The sequence below is a fragment of the Salvelinus sp. IW2-2015 genome, linkage group LG14, assembly GCF_002910315.2.
Source record: "Salvelinus sp. IW2-2015 linkage group LG14, ASM291031v2, whole genome shotgun sequence".
Classification (NCBI taxonomy): domain Eukaryota; kingdom Metazoa; phylum Chordata; class Actinopteri; order Salmoniformes; family Salmonidae; genus Salvelinus; species Salvelinus sp. IW2-2015.
The window spans coordinates 38304070-38326490 of NC_036854.1; the positions used below are offsets into that span (position 1 = coordinate 38304070).

At 42.0% G+C, this 22421-nt stretch overlaps 1 protein-coding gene across 1 annotated transcript in view; it reads right to left on the bottom strand.

Moving 5' to 3' along the window:
* Positions 1 to 22421, bottom strand: part of dpyda.1 (dihydropyrimidine dehydrogenase a, tandem duplicate 1) — a 200903-nt gene that overhangs the window by 63246 nt on the left and 115236 nt on the right. Inside the window, exons 14-16 of the mRNA XM_024000164.2 lie at positions 22120 to 22284; positions 18503 to 18571; positions 6771 to 6854 (exon numbers count right to left, since the gene is read on the bottom strand). Of these exons, the coding sequence (XP_023855932.1) occupies positions 6771 to 6854; positions 18503 to 18571; positions 22120 to 22284 (318 nt within the window). The remainder of the gene's footprint in view (positions 1 to 6770; positions 6855 to 18502; positions 18572 to 22119; positions 22285 to 22421) is intronic.

Consider the following 22421-nt stretch of genomic DNA (forward strand, 5'->3'; position numbering starts at 1 on the left):
ATAGGTGACGTGTGTGTGGCAGGGGAATAGGGTGTGAGGTGTGTGGAGGAGAATAGAGGGTCTGAGGTGTGTGGGAGGGGAATAGGGGTGAGGTGTGTGGGAGGGGAATAGAGGTGAATATAATCACATTGGTGCCTAAAAATATGCCAAATGTATTCTAAGGGTGGACAAGAGGGTATAGGGAAGGTTACTCCATAGGAGACAATACAATTCACTTCCAGGATTTGGATAAGATATTAGATTTATGCACTTGTGTCTCTAGCAAGTGCCATCCATAGCAATTTGCCTTGATTTATTCAAGACTTACAAACAGTGTATAAACAAGAGTGGAGAGGAGGGTTCAACCAGTCCACTCCCATCTACCTGCCTGCCTGCCTGCCAAAGACAGATAGAGAGAGAGAGAGAGAGAGAGAGAGAGAGAGAGAGAGAGAGACAGAGAGAGAAAGAGAGAGAGAGGCCTTATATCTGGGCTCCCTAGAGATGGTTGATAGCGCTGGCTGCTTTCCTGGGGAGATTCATTGGATAGATATTTCTGATCCTGCACCCAGCCAATGTATCAGAAATACTTGAAGCAGTGGATGTATTTCTAGGTTGATTTGTAGGTTGAGTAAGTATCAGTGTACAAAGGGGAATGAGTGGATATGCAGACTGTGCTACAATGATGTAATTACTAGCTAAACCTTCGATGAAGAGGACCTTCAGTGAATTCTACATGTATTCGTGTCATGGATGCAATTGGCATTGGCTGTAGTCATAGAATAGCTGATTATTTTGGGATAAAAATAAAATACTAATTAGCTTGATGTGTATGATAATATTTCTCTTTGAGAAAGAGAGAGAGCAGAGACGGAGATACTCTAATATTCTCGAACCAGGCAGCCACACAGGAAGAAGAGGGACTAAAACCAATCCTCCCAGAGGGTCATGGGAAATTGCATTATGGCTACTTCAGCACAAGAGGCTGGGTCATGGCCTCCAGCCAAGCACCATTGCCCAACCAGATGCTGCTTGTAAGAACCCTGCTCTCACAGAGGTGGAGCTCTCCCTGCCAGGCATGCCTGGGCCCCTGACAGACAGCTTATTACACAGCAGATGGGGGCCAGGCCAGCTAGCACTCCAGTCTGTGGGGGACATAGGCCGTGGGGGGAGCATAAGGGTGGAGGGCAGAGGGAGGAGGGAGGGGCAGAGGAGGCTAAACCTAAGCCCAAGCCCCCTCCTTTTGCAGTTTGGCTGTACAACATATTCTGCTTGGCTGGAGAGACGAAGCACCTGTTTGACAGGCCTGTTACTGGTTCTGGCAAGGGAGACATTCTGTGTCTCTTCTCTATGAGAGCAGGTCTTAGAGCAGACCCTGTTGTACCTCTGCGCTCTGAGACCATTACCTGAAGGTCTGGCAGAGAGGGAGCGGAGGGTGTGACGAGCTACAAACATGCTGTCAACATGAAAAACACACAGGACTCATACTGTGGATTCTACAATGGGCATGATTCCCAGAGGAGAGCAGGACCACCAGTGATGGGACACACCGAGGATTTTATCATTCCAGGTTCCATCAGAACGGAATGAACACATTCCAAAACACTAATCCCTCTTGACTGACTGACTGATTGTAACAGTACAGAAGGGGCCATGATGATGAAAATCAAATAAGAGGCACTAGCCGTTAAGGAGGAGAGGTCTAGTATGAAATGAAAAGAGTTGGTGGAAAGGGTACTTGACGGACATTTTTTATGTATTTCTTTCTTTTCCTTTCTCCCCGTGAGCTGTTTCCGCGGGGCAAGCTGGCATGCGGATTAGTTTCAGCACGACGGGCGGCCCCAGCGGAGGAGCGTGTGTGTGTAGAGGGGGAGAAGAAGGGGAGGTGTATCACCCCCAGGCAGGGTTGCGGAGGGGGTGAGGGCTGTTGAGACAGCCCAGCCCACCAGAGAGGAGGGTGGGTTACCACAGGCTTACACCTGAAATTTTAATTTTACAGAGCAAGGTCACGAGAGGTCAGCTCTCTCGTTAACAACCCCAGACTCTCAACGGGAGAGCGGGTGAGTGTGTGTGTGTGTGTGTGTGTGTGGAGGTGGGGGTATGATGGAAGCTGTTTGTCACCAGGCCGCATGTTCAAAGGGGGCTGAATATAGCTCGGGGAGGAGGCTTCAGTTTTAATTTGTGAATCGGAGGAGTGGAAGAGCGGTATCAAAGGGAAGGAGGGAGAAGGATGTATAGAGGAGCGTTATGGAAGGGAAGGAGGGAAAAGGATGTATAGAGGAGCGTTATGGAAGGGAAGGAGGGAAAAGGATGTATAGAGGAGCGTTTATGGAAGGAAGGAGGGAAAGGGATGTATAGAAGGAGCGTTATGGAAGGGAAGGAGGGAAAAGGATGTATAGAGGAGCGGTATGGAAGGGAAGGAGGGAAAAGGATGTATAGAGGAGCGTTATGGAAGGGAAGGAGGGAAAAGGATGTATAGCCGGAGCGTTATGGAAGGGAAGGAGGGAAAAGGATGTATAGAGGAGCGTTATGGAAGGGAAGGAGGGAAAAGGATGTATAGAGGAGCGTTATGGAAGGGAACGAGGGAAAAGGATGTATAGAGGAGCGTTATGGAAGGGAAGGAGGGAGAAATGACTTCCCTGTGGTTGCTGAGGCAAACGTGAATAAGAGATATGAGGTAACGGAACCAAAGTCTACATTCCTTCAAGCTAGGCACTGTGTCTTAACCACTCACTCATTAGACTGCACTCACTAACCACATTATAATCACACGTGTGATCAAATGAAAAATCATGACAACTGCCATCAAATGAGAATGAAACTCATACAAAAAACATTGTGATAATGACATTGTGATAAACACTTACAGGCCAAGTACATCCTCATCATCGCTTCTAAATAAAGCGAAGCCGGTTCAGAAGGGAAACCCAAGTGTGGTGGCATCAGCTGATCGCATCAGAGTCGTTCAATATGCTCATGTTGCAAGGTTTGGCTGCTACAGGGTTGTCATTGATTGCGAGGATCAACCATGTTGCTGCTCTGCTGTTGTCAATAGCCGGCTAAACTAGCTAGCTAAGTAGAATTAGTCTATCATATCTATTATATACTTTCTTTGTTCCCAATGCCAGTTTTGGGGCATAGTCTGTTCTCTCGGCCAACATACCCCATCACCCCTAACTTTAACCCCTAACTTTAACTTCCTCAGATTTCAAGTTATCACCTTGAACCTTAGTGGGGAAGCTGACACTGTATCGCGTTGCGATGAATAACCAAGGCTTGCTTTAGCTACCAGCCATGTGGATTGGCTCCTGATTCTAGCATTACCTAGATCCTGTGGGCTTGCTAAACACCCACATGGCGATCCGCTGTTGACGATCAAGCGTCAATCACCTCTAATGTAAACGTTCTGTCAGCTTATTTCAGACACACTAATATGCAGGCTTATTCTAGTAATCTATGGGGTCTATTTCCTCTCGTTACCAGGTCGTCATCTATTCTTCTCTCATGACTTACCGGCATATACTATTAGGCATAAGCTTCAGCTCAGGTACTCTATGTTGTAGGCCTAGGTTTTAGATTATCACGTCACTTTCACTGTGCACGCTGTGCATGTATCAGTAGTGACATTAGGCTATTTGGATAGCACAGGTGGTTATATGTAGCTACCATTTTAGTTTTCGGTTCTGGGGGTTTGTTCGTGTTATGCAATTTAATGGTATGTCATGGCCACTGCAGCAGTCATTGTCTGGTCTTCCCTCCGTACAATGTCTTCTGTTATATAACCATATATGTCTTTTCTATTCCAAATTTCCGTTTGGAAAGGAAGCCTTTCTTTATTATGGTCCAATAGCAGGGATTCAATTAATCTTGGCTGTCAGGACCCTTCGATGGGTAGTCTGCTCAGGGATCCATCTTCCCGCCTACTCTTCATGGCCTACGGAGAAGCGACCACCGTGCATATCAAGAGTATCTCTCCTCTCTCAGTAGCACAAGTTTGAGTTAACTTAAGGCAATAGTGCTGGGTTGATGTTACGCTTGCTAGAGGCGGTCTGTTTGATGGCGTTTTTGAGTTCTTCAGTCTGTAAATGCACAACATTCTATATAGCATATCTTGCTCACCTCCTGTAGTTATTTTAGCCTCTTTATATGATGCTTCGCTCCGGCAGTGAGCTACCCTGAAGGAGCAGAGCCCTAATGCCAAGACTACGCGTTGTAATAAAGGGTTAAACGTACACGTGGTGTTACCTTTCTGAATACGTTTTTTTTTTTTTTTTTTTTAAACAAAATGTTAAACTACTCATCTTCAAAAAAGTACAGTAGCTACCGTTGGTTATACAATCCGAGGGAGCCGTTGTGAATGACTGATTGAAATTGCATATTAATAAGACATTCAAATGAGATTTCCCTACCATTTCCATAGCGTCAGAACGAATGTTTTTCCCGCTGTTGCGTTGAGAGGTGGCACGGCCGCCACGCACGCGGAGCGGCGGGGTGTGATGGAATGATATTGCCTCTCTCTCTTTAGTTCACTCCGAGGTTACCTGCCTGCGGGCACATGGCTTTGATTAGCTTTTTGTCTTACAGCAGAAAATCTAACGGCAGAGGGGATATAACTCTGGAAATTTACGGCTACTGTGAGAGAAAATAGCTTTGTCTCCTTCCCCGGTTATAGACGGGAACTCGTTCGTTCGTACGTTCGTTTCATTCATTCCCCTCTCCACCGTGGGCCTGAGGTGGGACTCAAGTCAAGGTGGTAAGATTGAAAATCACAGCTTTCCTTCCTTTGCCTTTATCCGTATCCAGATAACTAAGGCCTTTAGGTTGTGGTATAGTAACTTGCTGTGTGCTGTTTCAGGCACATACAGTAACAGCTCTCATCACTTACTGTACTGTATATCACACACTGCTTTAGTCACTGTGCTGTTTATAGCAGACTTGTTTCATCATTAGTGATGTGGAGCTACAAGCTAAACCTTCCTCTCCCACTCTATATACAGGCGTACTGTACATCCACATACACAGAGGGCATGGTATCCTGTACCTAAGGATACATTGTATTGCTCCCATCCAAAATGAGAGCTAAGTGGAGGCTCAGAGCATCTTGAGATCAACCCTAGGCAGGATTGGTAGGCTACAAGCTACACTACAGCATACTACAGCTGTAAAGCTGCAATATCCCAATACAATCAGCGTACGGAATATCAGTCTTCAGATAGTATACTCAAACTCTTTGACATATTTTTCACCCCGTTAAAAGTCAGAACAGCCTGCCTGCCGTGCTGTAAACTGATGAGGGTTAGTATTAACCTCCTGAGCGGAGAGGTGTGATACTCTGTGATATCCGGGCTTTTAAAAAGGCCCCTTCCGTCCTCTTCCAGAGCAGCACTACTCTGCGTTTTAATGACCTTGTTTTAACGTTAAGACATGGTGGTGTTAGAGAGTCAGATAGGTAGAGAGTCCTGTTACTGACTTGACCACCGCACCGCCGGGCTACGAGCACTTAGATGACAGGCCGTGTCACACATGTTCAAGTCAAAAGCACAACTGACCCTCACAGAGAGACAGGCTAATGTGTAAACATTTAGATATGCTGCTAGCAAAAGAAGGTTCTCACATATCGTCGCTGACATTAAACGGTGGGTTTAGACAGTGTGAGGTAATGTGTGTGGTTGTCTACCGGTGGACACCATGGTCTACGGTTGGTGTTAAATAATAAAAGAAGCAATGTCCTTAAAAAAATGAAAGATACAAATAAAAGAGCAGTAATGCATCAAACAGCCAAAGGCTAATTTAAACTTACATTATATTCCCTGGTGACTGATCTGCCCATCCCATCTCATATTCCATACTGATGACATGCATCAAGCGAACAAATAGAAGTGTTGACTACTGTCACATACTCAAACCGTTTAACCAAACGCTACATTAAACTCAGCATCAATGCAGCATCTCATTTGACAGAAGCCAAGTCAGAGAAGGATTGTCCCGTATGGATTATTACAATCATTAAATGTTTCAACTAAATGTGAAATTATAGAAAGATGTGTATTTTAGGAGGGCGCTGATGAGAAATCAACGCTCCATTGGAGTGGAGTCAGTCTCCATTAAACCAGAATAAACGCTCCAACTCACTCCTTCAGTGGTTTTCATTGCCTGCGTCCCACCTCGAACCAGATCACGCACCCCCTTTTACTCCTCCTACACTGGGAAAAGCACCCAAGTGGATAGCTCCACCTTCGAGTCTGATTCTACACACCCTGAATACAATCACTCTCACACTGAGATATTCAGACAGTCATAGAGTTACAGCTACTCGATCAGAAAATCTTCTAAAATCAGTCATGTTGAACTACCTCCACACTGCTGATGTAATGACCTACTGATATGATGAATGCTATTTATCAGTCACCACCATGGCATTGTACAGTAGTAGTCAGTAGCAGAGCAACAGAGAGGAGTTGTTGACTCAGCTCAGCTGTAGTGGTAGAATAGTGTTTCTCTGTGACAGAGTCCATTAGAAAGCAGACTGTCTGGTGTATCTGACAGTGTGATCATTCAATTTTATAAGAGCTGTATCTAACCAGATGTTCACAAAAATAGGTGTGTAGTCGATACTTCAACTTGTAGTCAAGTGCAGTCTTTGAGTCTGAAGTCTGCACTGAGGCTTACAATAGTTGAGAAGTCAGTGAGGCGTGCACTATGGTAACGTCAGTAGTAGAGTTGAGTCTTCAGTCAGTCAGTCAGTCAAAAAGGTGTTCGTTCACAGGCACACAGTAGTTGAGCTGAGGGCTTACCTGCCCACAGGCCAGTCCCATGCCCCTCTCCCCCATACCATGTGGGCAAGACAGATTCAACTCCAAGGCATCAGCTCCTGAGGCCTGTTGAAAGAATAACACACGCAGAACCAGATCGTTATCACAAGCTTTTTTTTGTTTTGTTTATACAAATGATCACCATGAACACATTTTTTTTTTAAATGGAAGATGCCATCACCTTTCCTTTTTTTGGAAAAACCAAGAGCTACAATATTATTCACGTGCATTTGATTTCTTATGTCAAAAACCTGGGCAGATTTCATACCCCAAAATGTTCTCCCATGAATTCGGTTAAGGGATGGATCTTTTAACAATTCATTCACTTGAGTGCATTTCAGTGTTACACCATGTCGGATTGATATTCCATTTATTCACGCACCAACACCACAACATGAAGTGGATGCGGATTTGCAGATGTACTGAAGATGCACACACACTGTACATTTACCGAAATGCAAAACAATGGAGACTGGAAAAAGAGGCCCCTAAAATAGATGAGACAAATTATAACTGTTCCGCATGGATCGGCATCAGATGACACTGTAACATGGACTGGTGGAGAGAGAGGGAGAGAGAGAGAGAGAGGCAGAGAGAGAGAGACTGAGGCGTCGAGCGAACGCATCGAGAGAAGAGCGGCGAGAGAAGCAACGGCTGAGCCGGAAAGGCATCTGACAGGCAATTACGTTTCCGTGGGGGCTTTAAAACACATCACAAGAGGGATTTAAACAATTACAAACAGCTCCACAAACCTGCCAGAGAGTCTCCAGCTGCGGATTTATGATTTGGCCTCAGACTGACAACCATTAGAGAGAGAGAAAAGAATAATAAGCATTTTAGCCTTACAAAGTGCACATTTCATGGTCAATTGAGGCCCAAACGCAGTCACAACATGGTCATAATGCATCGGGATCCCCAAAGCCAATTATCAATCATGTTTAATTTCACCCTTCTTCCTTAAGCCCTTCATGGAGAAAAGGGAGGGGGTGGCCGGCGGATTTATTTTGTTCTATAGTCTTTTTTTCTCTCTCTCTCTCATTTCAGATCATAATAAACTTTGCGATGATATGTGAAGGAAGATGGTTGGGGGAGGTGTTTGATATTGTGGGCTCAGTTTAGAGAGCCAAGGATGAGGGGAGTGTATCCTGTACACAACAGAGAACAGAGAGCATAGACTGTTTGTTAGACATGTCTTCATCCCATCCCCCCAGCTCAGAGACAGAAAGAGAAAGAGAGAGAGAGAGAGAGAGAAAGAGAGAAAGAGAGAGAGAGAGAGAGAGAGAGAGAGAGAGAGAGAGAGAGAGAGAGAGAGAGAGAGAAAGAGACAAGAGACAAGAGTGAGAGACAGCTAGACAGAGTTTTGTTAATTATCTATTTCACTTGCTTTGACAATGTAAACATATGTTTCCCATGCCAATAAATCAATTTGAATTGAATTTAAATTAAATTGAGAGAGAGAGACAGAGAGAGACAGAGAAGGACAGAGAGAGAGAGAGAGAGAGAGAGAGAGAGAGAGAGAGAACATTCCTCTCCTCTCATCTCTGATCGGCTGTCTGCTCCAGGTTGCTGTGTCTGTCAGGCCGAGTGTGATGCATTCGATCGGATAGTTTTCTGTACCTTCCCCTCATGAATATCAGAAAGTATAGGTGTTGGTCTCCCTCTGAATTATACCAAGTTTTCCATGGAAATCCAACATGGACCTAGTTAGCTTTGTTCAGTTCGAGGGATGCGAGCACCAAATTATGTAGACACGCCCAAATGTGCAGAGCTTACCCCAGGCTTATCCACACGACATGATAAGGCAATGCACATGTGCAAAATATGAAATCAGCTCATTGCAACGAACGAAGCTAGGCAAAGCAGCGAGGCATATGCTGACCCTGTCCATTAACAGTGACTGGAGTCAGGAACGTGAGTCAACGATTTGAACGGACGGGAAGGAAGACATGAATACCCAGGCGCCTTTCCTGAGATTTGGATGCAGTTTTAGCAAATGTTGATATTTTTTAGCATAAAAAACACCAGAATCATTGAGGAAAAACATGAAATAACAAAAAAGAATGAACATTTGTCTACCCTGCCTATTCTGACCGCACATCACTGATCATTTAGAACCATTATGAGGGACAGTGCAGTACCATATTAGGACCTGCATTTTAGGGGTGCATACAAACAACACACACAACAGAAAGAAACATTGAGAAAAGGGACGACACTGTCAAAGCTGTAAGCATCTTAAACCCGTCAAAAAGTGCACGCACGCCGTGCACACGAGAGAGACTGAAGCACAGACTGAAGTATAGATACATTTTAACCCAATTATGAATTAGGCTCTACTCCAGCTGTATACATTGTAAATGCGCAATTTATGAAGCAGGCCATGCGCATAGGAAATAAAGGCCAAGCATTGCATTAATATTTATACACTTTGTCCCAGGGGCGATAAGGCTCTGGTCAAAAGTAGTGCACTATTAAGGGAATTGGGTGCCATATGGGACAGATACTGTACATAGGGATCATGATCCAGGAGAGACCAGGAAGCAGAGGAGAGCTTCTAGAGGATGGACGGATACGCTCCATAACCAAGACAGAGGCCCCAAGCAGGTATTTATGCAACCTGACACTGCCTTTGACATGGATTATCAACCCACAACTTGATAAGGGAAACATAACCTAGCACCGTCACAGACTCTAGAGCATCAATGTTGGTGTGATCTCCACGGGTATTAGGAACAAGATATGAGCCATAAAAGTGCCTTAAGGACAGACACAGTCTATCGGTCTGTCTTTTTGTCACCACAAAGGGACAAGCAGACAAAAAAAATGCATTTCTCGTGGCCCCCTTAATGAAGTAATAGTTGTAGAAAATATATACACTACCGGTCAAAAGTTTTAGAACACCTACTCATTCAAGGGTTTTTCTTTATTTTACTATTTTCTACATTACAGAATAATAGTGAAGACATCAAAACTATGAAATAACACATATGGAATCAAGCAGTAACCAAAAAGGTATATTTTATATTTCAAATAGCCACCCTTCGCCTTGATGACAGCTTTGCAGACTCTCAACCACATTCTCTCAACCAGCTTCATGAGGTAGTCACCTGGAATGCATATCAATTAACAGGTGTGCCTTCTTAAAAGTGAATTTGTGGAATTTCTTTCCTTCTTCATTCGTTTGAGACATTCAGTTGTGTTGTGACATGGTAGGGGTGGTATACAGAAGATAGCCCTATTTGGTAAAAGGCCAAGTCCATATTATTGCAAGAACAGCTCAAATAAGCAAAGAGAAACGACCGTCCATTATTACTTTAGGACATGAAGGTCAGTCAATCTGGAAAAATAACTTTGAAAGTTTCTTCAAGTGCAGTAGCAAAAACCATCAAGCTCTATGATGAAACTGGCTCTCACGAGGACCGCCACAGGAATAGAAGACCCAGAGTTACCTCTGCTGCAGAGGATAAATTCATTAGAGTTACCAGCCTCAGAAATTTCAGCCCAAATAAATGCTTCACAGAGTTCAAGTAACAGTCACATCTCAACATCAACTGTTCAGAGGAGACTGTGTGAATCAGGCCTTCATGGTCGAATTGCTGCAAAGAAAACACGAGCAATGGACATTGGAGATTTTTGGTTCTAACCGTCGTGTCTTCGTGAGACGCGGTGTGGGTGAACGGATGATGTACGCATGTGTATTTCGCACCATGAAGCACTGAGGAGGTGTTATGGTGTGGGGGTGCCTTGCTGGTGACACTGTCAGTGATTTATTTAGAATTCAAGGCACACTTAACCAGCATGGCTACCACAGAATTCTGCAGCGATACGCCATCCCATCTGTTTTGGGCTTAGTGGGACTATCATTTGTTTTTCAACAGGGTCATTACCCAACACACCTCCAGGCTGTGTAAGGGCTATTTGACCAAGAAGGAGAGTGATCATATTATAAAAATAAAGCGAACTGGATGCAATATGGGGAAAAATACCCAAAATTCATTTTCAATTCTCAACATAGAAATGCTACCAAATATTTTTTATTGAAACTTGTTACAAATTATGAAGTCACTCATGGAAGTAAAGTACTTTAAGAATATGTTTTCTTTTCAGTTTCCTCCATCTCCACTAACCAAAGCTAGCCAAAGGATTTTCCCCCTATTAATAATGTAAAATTAACATCTGTACGGAAAGACTCATGTGAAGGCCAAATTACAGAGGAGGAACTTCTTGATGCAATTAAAGCCTTTAAGTTCGTGAAAACTCCAGGACTGGATGGCATACCAGAGGAGTTATACCAAACCTTTTTTGATATACACAGAGGACCATTATTAGCATGTTTTAACCACTCCTATATAAATGGTAGATTATCGGACACACAACAAGAAGGTCTGATTTCATTATTAATGAAACAGGATCCAAGTGGTATATATAAAGATCCAGTCCATTAAAAAAATTGGAGGCCTCTTACACTTCAGTGTTGTGATGCAAAAATTCTAGCTAAATGCTTGGCACATAGAATTAAAAAGGTATTGTCAGATATTATTCATCCTAATCGGACAGGTTTTTTACATGGACGATACATTGGAGATAATATAAGACAAATACTGGAAACAATAAAATACTATGAAATATCGGGGAAACCAGGCCTGGTTTTCATAACTGACTTTGAAAAGGCTTTTGATAAAGTATGACTGGAGTTAATGCCTGGAATATTTCAATTTTGGAGAATCTCTTATAAAACTGGTTAAAAGTTAAAGTATAGTAATCCTAGGTGTAAAATAGTAAATAATGGCTACATCTCAGAAAGTTTTAAACTGTCAAGGGGAGTAAGACAAGATTGTCCACTATCGGCATATCTAGGTATTATTGCCATTGAAATGTTTGCGCTGTTAAAATTAGATCCAATAATAATATTAAGGGATTAGAAATCCATGGCTTAAAAACAAAGGTGTCATTGTACGCTGATGATTCATGTTTTCTTTTAAAACCACAATTAGAATCCCTTCACAGCCTCATAGGAGGATCTAGATACTTTTTATAACCTCTCTGGATTAAAACCAAATTATGATAAGTGTACTATGTTATGTATTTGATCACTAAAAAATTCAACTTTTACATTACCGTYTAGTTTACCAATAAAATGGTCTGACGGGGATGTGGACATAGTCAGTATACATATCCAGAAAGAAAGGATCTCACTCCAATAAATTTTAATAGAAAGTTAGCAAAAATAGATAAGATCTTGCTACCATGGAAAGGAAAATACCTGTCTATTTGTGGAAAAATCACTGATTAACTCCTTAGTCATATCAGTTTACCTATTTGCTTATGGGTTTGCCTACACCTAGTGACCTGCTTTTTAAATTATATGAACAAAAAAGATTCAATTCTATTTGGAATGGCAAGCAAGACAAAATTAAAAGGGCCTATTTATATAATGAATGAATTTGGAGGGCAGAAATGATTAAATATTAAAGCATTAGACCTCTCACTAAAGGCATCAGTCACACAAAAGTTATACTTAAATCCAAAATGGTTCTCTAGAAAATTAGTAAGAATGTCTCACCCCATGTTCAAGAATGGCCTTTTTCCCTTTATTCAGATTACAACTGCTCACTGTCGGGTATATGAAAATGAAATAATCTCCAAAATCTCTCTTTAAAAAAAAACAAGCCTTAGAAAGTTGGTTGCAATTTCAGTTTAATCAACCAGAAAAGACAGAACAAATAATACAACAAATATTGTGGTTAAAATCAAATATACTAATTAATAAAAAATAAAAAATAAATATAATCTTTGTAAATAACATCATAAATAGGACTGGTGGAGTTATGTCACACATGCAGCTAACAGTCTGCTCTACCCCAAAATTACAACCAACTAATTACAGCATTCCCACAAAAATGGATGAGGCAAGTGGAAAGGGTAAAAGTAAGGAACTTGTCTGTCGGCCCTGCATTAGAGACTAAAAATGGTTAAAAAAAATTGTGATAAATATAAATATATACCAGTTTCATTTAAGGACCAAAAAATTGACAGCTGTGCCATATAAATTGCAAAATAGTTGGGAAGAGATTTTCGACGTACCGATTCCATGACACCGGATTCAAAACTTCAKATTTTTTWATTTAAATTATTATACAAAAATCTTGCAACCAAAATAATGCTAAATATATATGGGGGATACAGTCTTCCCAGCTCTGCAGATTTTTCTGCAAGGAGGCAGAGTCATTAGATCATTTATTTTGGTACTGTCCATATGTAGCTTGTTTTTGGTCACAGATCCAGGAATGGCTGAAGAATTGCAACATTTACCTAAAACTAACACTGAAGATAGCAATACTGCGAGATTTGAAATCACAGTCAATCGATCAATAACATAATAAATAATTTAGCAAAAATGTTCATCTTTAATTTACAATCTGTAGAAACTATGAGAATAGAAAGGTTCAGTACTTTTGTGAAGCATGGTCCTGTAGCCCATCCCAGCCTTGCGCAGGTCTACAATTTTATCCCTGATGTCCTTACACAGCTCTCTGGTCTTGGCCATTGTGGAGAGGTTGGAGTCTGTTTGATTGAGTGTGTGGACAGGTGTCTTTTATACAGGTAACGAGTTCAAACAGGTGCAGTTAATACAGGTAATGAGTGGAGAACAGGAGGGCTTCTTAAAGAAAAACAGGTCTGTGAGAGCCGGAATTCTTACTGGTTGGTAGGTGATCAAATACTTATGTCATGCAATAAAATGCAAATTAATTACTTAAAAATCATACAATGTGATTTTCTGGATTTTTGTCTCTCACAGTTGAAGTGTACCTATGATAAAAATGAGACCTCTACATGCTTTGTAAGTAGGAAAACCTGCAAAATCGGCAGTGTATCAAATACTTCTTCTCCCCACTGTATATACACAGTTGAAGTCGTAAGTTTACATACACCTTAGCCAAATACATTTAAACTCAGTTTTTCACAATTCCTGACATTTAATCCTAGTAAAAATTCCCTGTTTTAGGTCAGTTAGGATCACCACTTTATTTTAAGAATGTGAAATGTCAGAATAATAGTAGAGAGAAGCCTTCGGGTAGCCTTCCACAAGCTTCCCACAATAAGTTGGGTGAATTTTGGCCCATTCCTCCTGACAGAGCTGGTGTAACTGAGTCAGGTTTGTAGGCCTCCCTGCTCGCACAAGCTTTTTCAGTTCTGCCCACACATTTTCTATAGGATTGAGGTCAGGGCTTTGTGATGGCCACTCCAATACCTTGACTTTGTTGTCCTTAAGCCATTTTGCCACAACTTTGGAAGTATGCTTGGGGTCATTGTCGATTTGGAAGAAACATTTGCGACCAAGCTTTAACTTCCTGACTGATGTCTTGAGATGTTGTTTCAATATATCCACATAATTTTCCTCCCTCATGATTATATCTATTTTGTGAAGTGCACCAGTCCCTCCTGCAGCAAAGCACCCTCACAACATGATGCTGCCACCCCAATGCTTCACGGTTGGGATGGMGTTCTTCGGGTTGCAAGCCTCCCCCTTTTGACTCCAAAAATAATGATGGTCATTATGGCCAAACAATTCTATTTTTGTTTCATCAGGACATTTCTCCAAAAAGTACGATCTTTGTCACCATGTGCAGTTGCAAATAGTAGTCTGGCTTTTTTTATGGCGGTTTTGGAGCAGTGGCTTCTTCCTTGCTGAGCGGCCTTTCAGGTTATGTCGATATTGGACTCGTTTTACTGTGGATATAGATGCTTTTGCACCTGTTTCCTCCAGCATCTTCACAAGGTCCTTTGCTGTTGTACTGAGATTGATTTGCACTTTTCGCACCAACGTACGTTCATCTCTAGGAGACAGAACGCGTCTCCTTCCTGAGCGGTATGACGGCTACGTGGTCCCATGGTGTTTATAAATGCGTACTATTGTTTGTACTGATGAATGCGGTACCTTCAGGCATGTGGAAATTGCTCCCAAGGATGAACCAGACTTTTTTTCTGAGGTCTTGGATGATTTCTTTTGATTTTCCCATGATGTCAAGTAAAAAGGTACTGAGTTTGAAGGTAGGCCTTGAAATACATCCACAGGTACACCTCCAATTGATTCAAATTATGTCAAATAGCCTAACAGAAGCTTCTAAAGTCATGACATACTTTTTTGGAATTTTCCAAGCTGTTTACAGGCACAGTCAACTTAGTGTATGTAAACTTCTGACCCACTGGAATTGGGATACAGTGAATTATAAGTGAAATAATCTGTCTGTAAACAATTGTTGGAAAAATTACTTGTGTCATGTACAAAGTAGATGTCCTAACAGACTTGCCAACACTATAGTTTGTTAACAAGAAATTTGTGGAGTGTTGAAAAACGAGTTTTCATGACTCCAACCTAAATATATGTAAACATCCGACTTCAACTGTATTTAAATGATATGTGTATGTATGTATGTATATAGATATGTATTTGCCCCAAAAATATATGGGGAATTGCAGACAATTACATTYATGGAAGCAACAATCTATCCGCAATATTAAACTGATCCAACCCCCCCCCGACCTCAACCAAATTGAGATGGTTTGGGATAAGTGAAGGAAAAGCAGCCAACAAGTACGTTCATCTCTAYGAGACAGAGAGAACTCCTTCAAGACTGTTGGAAAGACTGAAGCTTCATTCCAGGTGAAGCAGGTTGAAAGCATGCCACGAGTGTACAAAGCTGTCATCAAGGCAAAGAGTGGCTATTTGAAGAATCTCAAATATAAAATACTTTTTTGGTTACTACATGATTCCATATGTGAAATGTTATAGTTTTGATGTCTTCACTATTATTCTACAATGTAGAAAATAGTGAAATAAAGAAAAACCCTTCTAAAACTTTTGACCGGTAGTGTATATATAATAATAATTGATAAGCAGCCCCTAAATCATTTTCTGTTTGTGATTTAAAAATTCTGACAACTGAGCAATGTAAAATACAAATATTTAGGAAAAGTCAGGGAAGGAGCAGGACGTCGCCTTCAAAATGGCAGATCTATTTTAAAGACAAAATCCAACGGCAGTGGGCGTCGGCTTTGGCAGTTCTAATGTTAAGGCGTTCATAGACCATCACCATCCAATGTTTCCATTTTTTCTTCTCTTATCTGTTTTGTATTGAATAAAATAGGAATGTCTCACAGTAAGAATTTTACATTAGGAATTGTAGCCTCTAGCACATAGCTATGATACAACCTTTCCTCTCCAAAGCTGGGAATTTCTAACTGAGAAACGAAAGGGGGGAAAAAGAGGAAAGTTGACTGAACTGGAGTGACAGTTGAAAGTAGGGAAATGTTTCACTTCAGATTGACACTTCAGTAAGGAGGAGGGCGAGGAAGGAAAAAAACGACTTTTAAGTAGTACCCTTAGGCAAGGAACAGTGTTAAGTGTTCTCTTACAGATTTCAAAGTGGAAATGAATGGTTGACTTTCCTTGAAAACGGAGTTGCCATAGCAACACAGCTTTTATTTCATATTTCCACTGCTACAGGTAGTTAAATAGACGCACAATAGATGTGATGAAGAAGAATAAAAGAGCGGTTCTAACGGTTCTTCCTCCTGAGGTGTGTTGCTGCCGAACCTGGACCATTCACCYAACCCCTTCTCTTTCCAACCTCCCGATTTAGACTATATCCCCCTACTGCTCCCATCTGTGCTGGTGTTGCAACAAGGGTTTTCACAGAAGGAAAATAAAATGAAATATTCCCCATGTAAAGTCATGGCTAGAGGGCATCTTTAAACCCTTCGGACCCCTCTGGGTTCTTCTGCGGAGAAGTGTGTAGGGATCTGGCCTTGGTACAATGGGTGGAGGAGGGTTCAAATCCTAAGTGCAATATCACAGACATAGTCCTAGCCAAGGTACTTATCCTGCATAGCTGGTTTCACTGGGTTATCCTCAGTCCTATTTTATGACTGTATAAATTCTTCATGGATAAGGAGGCATGCTAAGTGAATAACTATGATAATAATATTCTTAAAGTGAGACGAGGAGGGAGGGTTTATTAAGGGAGGGAGAAGGGAAGGAAAATAAAATTGCATACCACATACTTTAAATCAAATATATTCTAGGAGATCTGATGGTGATGATGATGGTTGGGGAGGTGGGGATGGAGGGGGAAGCCTGACAGGTTGTTTTAAATGAGGTAGGAGAGAGAGTGACGCATCAATGAAATCAATAGCGGCATTAACACATTGAGCTGTTAAACCGGTTTGCATTCTGACATTTTCCTTTTGCACAATTAAGCGGTTGAGATATGCGAGTCAACTCTGATTAGTTGAGCAGTTGCTAAACCTGACGTAACCACGGTATGCCTACACCTAGCTACCTCAGTTTATCTCAGGGGTCTTTCACACCAAATTGTTTTGGAGCGGTTTCTCCAAACTCTGGTGTGTTTACCCCCTTAGTTTGGTTCGTTTAGACTGGTGTGAACACTCCATGTACACTCAGGCACGCACCAAACAATGCACTGTGGTTCGCTCAAAAAGGGTGGTCTCAGTCCGTTATTATTCATACCGTGGTACGGTTCGCTGCAGGTGTGAACGCAGTCTGGACCAAACACAGGAAAGGAACCAGAGGCGAGCAGAATTTTGGGTTGTTTGAATGTGAGCATTTGATAAAATGCACGCATTATCATAACTTGATATCTCTGAAACATTTTGTGAGTAGCAGCTCATTTCTGAGCGCATCCTATGCATATTAGTGGAGACCAGGGATATACATGTAGGCTAATTAATATTCAATGCACGTTTCAGTTAGAGCGGCTGTTTCACTGTTTTCCTCCCGCATGTTGATGGAAGACCAAAGCGAAATATGATGATTGGGACACACAAGTGATGCTCCATGATGATCATTGATGTATGAAACTAATGGTTGCATGAGCACATCATTTTCTTTAGGCATTTCAGTTCGTTTAACATTTGGCAAATGTGAAACCAACCAGACCCCCCCCCCCCCCACACACACACACACACAAAAAAACTGTGTAACAAATAAACAAACTGTGATTGGAACTATAGCTCAGAACTATGTGTGACGACGCCCTGAAACACAAAAGAGAACACTGCTAGATCAGTTCTCTGTTGGTTAAAAAAAGAAACCCCACAGCCATGTAGCACATGTTTGAAACACCTTGTCCTTGTCAGTGTCAGTGTTGGATGCCATCAGGGACGTGTTTAAGAAGCTTTGGGAGGGGAATGGGGGAAGAGGGAGGGTAGAGGGGAAGGGGGGAGAGTTGGAGCACTCCAACCTCACATATGGGTGAGCCTGGAGATGTCTGGCCTGTAAAAGCTTCCATATCCACATCCCCTCCCTCCTTTCCCTCCCTCCCTCCCTCCATCATTGTTTCACTCCCACAGTGTCATCTGTCTCCTTGCTTACAGCCACTTGGCAGCCTACCACAGGTTTAGGGCAGATAAACATTTAACTAAATGTTGCACCCACTCCAAATCCAGGATTACATCCCTCTCATTCAATATTTGGGGTGTTTAAACACTTGCAGTGGATGTGGCTTTCTGCCTGGTCTGAAGATCTAAATCAAATTCCACAAATATAACCCAAGTGAGGGACACAGAGAAAGAAGCTATGCTAGTTGTGACAATTATAAACATGTCAGTACCGGAAATAAAGTTATAACCATTCCTGGCCAGCATTTAGGATTTTACATTTGAAGAAAGAAATCAATATTGCTAAGACCTACCTCTGCCATCTTGGCAAGCTCTGTCCAGTCAGCTTTGTTATAGCTGCACATTATACTGGAGATAATGACCTAGAGAAAGAGAGAAGAACAAAGAAGAAAAGAGAAGAATAATATAAAACTAAGTGATAAATCCATTGCGTCTCAAACTAAAAGTTTCATTTCAACACATTAGAAAACAGATCTGAGAGGAGCAGCCATTATCCTATCTTTAAGAAGCACCGGCATTGTCCTCCCTCAGTCACAAAATCAATATTTATAATTTTATAAGATCAGGACAAATCCAGTCTGCTTGCCAGCGTTATTAAAACAATAAAAACACCAGAGAGAGGTACAGATGTAGGATCTTAATTTGAGTCAGTTTGCTACAGCAGGAAAATTATCCTGCAGGAAATGGAAATATGGATTATTATGATACATTTTTGCTAGGGAAAATCAAGTCTGAAATTGAAAAGTGGAAATGACAAACTTCTTCCTTTTCTTCTTCCTTTTTAAACCTTAGATACACTACAAGTTTAAAATGTCCCGCATTTCAGGAAAGTTCTCTTGCAACAGGGAGATCAAATTAAGATCCTACACATGTATTTGCAGGAGGCTCTGAGTGGATTAGACTAGGTCTCTCTCCTCCAGACATACAATAAGCCCTCTATAAAACAGGTTATATAGGCCCCTGCTTCTTAATATTGCCTCCCGGTTTTAAGTAATCACAGAAATAAAAAGGACCATGATGTATAGACATGATGCTGAGGATACCCGATGGGTCCAATCCACAAAGAGGTAAGAGCTACTACACCCATTGGCTGGGAGGCAGAGGACGTCTTCTGGAGATATTGAGGAACATTATTCCTGACCACATATATCTGATGTGCCTGCTTTGTGTTATAACTGTCTGGAAACTGTGTGTGTGTGTGTGTGTGTGTGTGTGTGTGTGCGCGTGTGTGAATTAGATCACACTACAACTTTCCTTCTGTATCAACACTATAAGGAATTAAAAGTAAATGCTGATGCTAAGTAGCTATTAATCAAGTACTGTGACCGCCTTGTACAGCTTCCTCTCTTCTTGCCATGATATTAACTGTTACACTATATTATTGTACTAAGTATTAAAGTTGTTAAAGACAGTTAATGTTACTCGTTCCAACAGCAGGCCTTCTAAAAACAGAGTTAGGATCCAGGGGAGGACATTAAACAGAAAGGCTGAGCCCCCTCCAGCGACAAATATCTAGTAGATATAAATCTCCTTCTAGCCAGGTACAGCATGAAGGTTCCTCAATCCACACCAGACAGACACACACCAAGACGCAACTCCAGCCCTGCTGTGGTTTAATGAAGGTTTAAATAGACCTAGATTTAACTGTGCAAATAAAGTGAAAGCTCCCCTTGACTCCATGACATTTACCATGACCAATATGCAGGCCCTGCTTGACATATTAGTCATATTGGAGCTTTCTGTATACAGGAATATTCAACTTTCATAGGTGATGTTATGAGAGGGTGCGCCGACTCGGCTTAGCTAGTTTCTCCTCGTGTGGCTAGAGAAACTGTAACTACAGATGAAGCACACAAAATGGAGATGGTAAAACAGAGCAAAATGTACAATTATACTGAATAGTTGTCCTTGATGTTGTTTGGTATCTCAACGGCTATGGCACTGGTGGTGTGTGTGTGTGTGTGTGTCTCTCTCAACAACACAGTACCAAAGCACTGCACGGTCTAAACAAGTTACATCCACTGCAAACCATCTGATGCTGTGTGAATGTGTGTGTTTGAATATGCGCGTGCATGCATGTGTCCATGCCCATCTTTGTGTGTGTGAGAGGATCATCTTGTTATTATCAGCTCAACCACAGAGCCATGGAGCCCTGAGCTATACACTACAGAAATGACTTCTTCTTCCCCATTACCGCTAACAACACCATGGTATCCATGGAGATACCGGACATCACCTGGAAACTGTCACCTAGAGCCGAATCAGCCGATAGCCCACGGGAAAATGTGCGACAATTTTCGCTCCCTCCCCCTCTCCTTAACTCCACTCCATTAGCACCACTAGGGATAATGAGAACACATTTGGCACTTGGTGGACGGCACCTCAATCGGGGCTATTTGTCCAGACTGCTCTGACCTAAAAAGCTAGGTGCTATTGGGGTAATTGGAAGGGCAAATAGGCCAGTATTTCCTTTGGTGCACTGTTTGTCAGGTAAAAAAAAAAAGTACTCTGTCTGTGTGCTTTACAGGTCATGGTACAGTTTGAGAGAGAGCTCAGTCTGGTCACGCACACACACAGGCATAGCACCCCCCGTGCTCCTTTGTGTTCCAATGAAACATATCCCAGAAGCGCTAATTTACAGGGAAACACGGAGCTCAGTGCTTTGTCCTGCTTCATTCTGGATCTGTGAAAGGGCTAGGGAGGAGAAACACACTATGACGGATCTAAAAACCACAAGAGGCATTTCACACCGTCTTTTTTCATCCACCTAACAATAGCTGTTGAAGCGAATGCAGGGCATCAGTGACATTATTCCTCTCAGACTTTCATTAACAATGGTCAGGGGAACATCAATGAATCCTTTGATACTGTACATCTGGAGTTTCCAAAAGTTGGAGAACAATAAACTCTTAGAAATTAACAAATTACCCAGCAAACACGGAACGTACTCAGAACATTAGGCAACGTTCCCATTAGGTCCCTTTAAGGGTTTTTGCGAGAAGTTATCCCTCTGATGTTCTGTTAATTGGAACATTAACACATGACGTTAACCTCGGGACCATAAGAGGATGTTCAGTACAGGTCCCGGTTTGGTCATAGTATAATGTTATTATAAGGTATTTTATGAAAATGTTCCTATTTGGTCCTGATAGGAAGTTATATATGGGACATTCAATGACCACAAGGGGATGTTTCATTATGGTTAAGAGGACGTCGCATGATGGTCCATTCCCTGGGGGACATTTGTGTAAATCACTGTAAGTTACCAGCACATCACTGAAGACCATGTCAGGATCTTTTAAGGACGTTTTCAGGACTGTCATTTTACTAGTCTTCAGGACATTGCGTGATGGTCCCAAGGAAACGTCCCTGCAAACAAAAATGGTTGCCTAAAGTGGTCAGGACGTTGTGTCATGGTCCCCCCTGGAGGTTTTGTCTAGTCCCCGGTTTGTTCTGGGGATGTCCCCAAGGATTTTTTCAGAATGTTTTCGGGATGTTGTGTCATGATCCCCTGGAGGACCATGAAACAAAGTTCCGAAATGGGGACATCCCCAGAACAAACTGGGAACTAAACAGAACCTCCAGGTTACAATGACACAACATCCCAAGAACATCCTAAAAATGTCCCCAGGACCATGACACAACGTCCTCATGACTTAAGCCAACCATTTCGTGACGTTCCGGGGACGTCCTAATAACCAATTTTTGTTTGCAGGGTAAAAGCATGTTGTCATTGTAGTATCCAGCATAAACAAAGCAATACATTGCAACACCTTGAACGAATGGCACTCCCTTCTGCTGTTTCAATACAAGCTCATTAGACAGATATACTGTGGGAGTGTGTCCCAAATGGCATCCTAGTCCCTATAGTACACTTCCTTTGATCAAGGCACATAGGGCAGTAACTTACCTTGTTGGGGAAGTCAGCTTTGAGCTCGGTAACACTCTGGCACCAGTAGGCAGCAGTCTTCTCACTGATCAGCTCGATATTGAGGAAGGAGCTCTGTCCCGGACCGAACATGGGGCCTGAGGTCGTCCCACGCACGATACGTGGAGACACGTTGGTCACCAAGTCCTATACGGAACAAGAGAGCAACAAAACAATGTTATAGTAGTTATATAGAGTAAAACCATTAAGTGCACTTCAAAAGTGAACAAAAGCTAGTGAACAAAAGCTAGGGAACAAGAAAGCAAGACAATGATGTTAAAGTG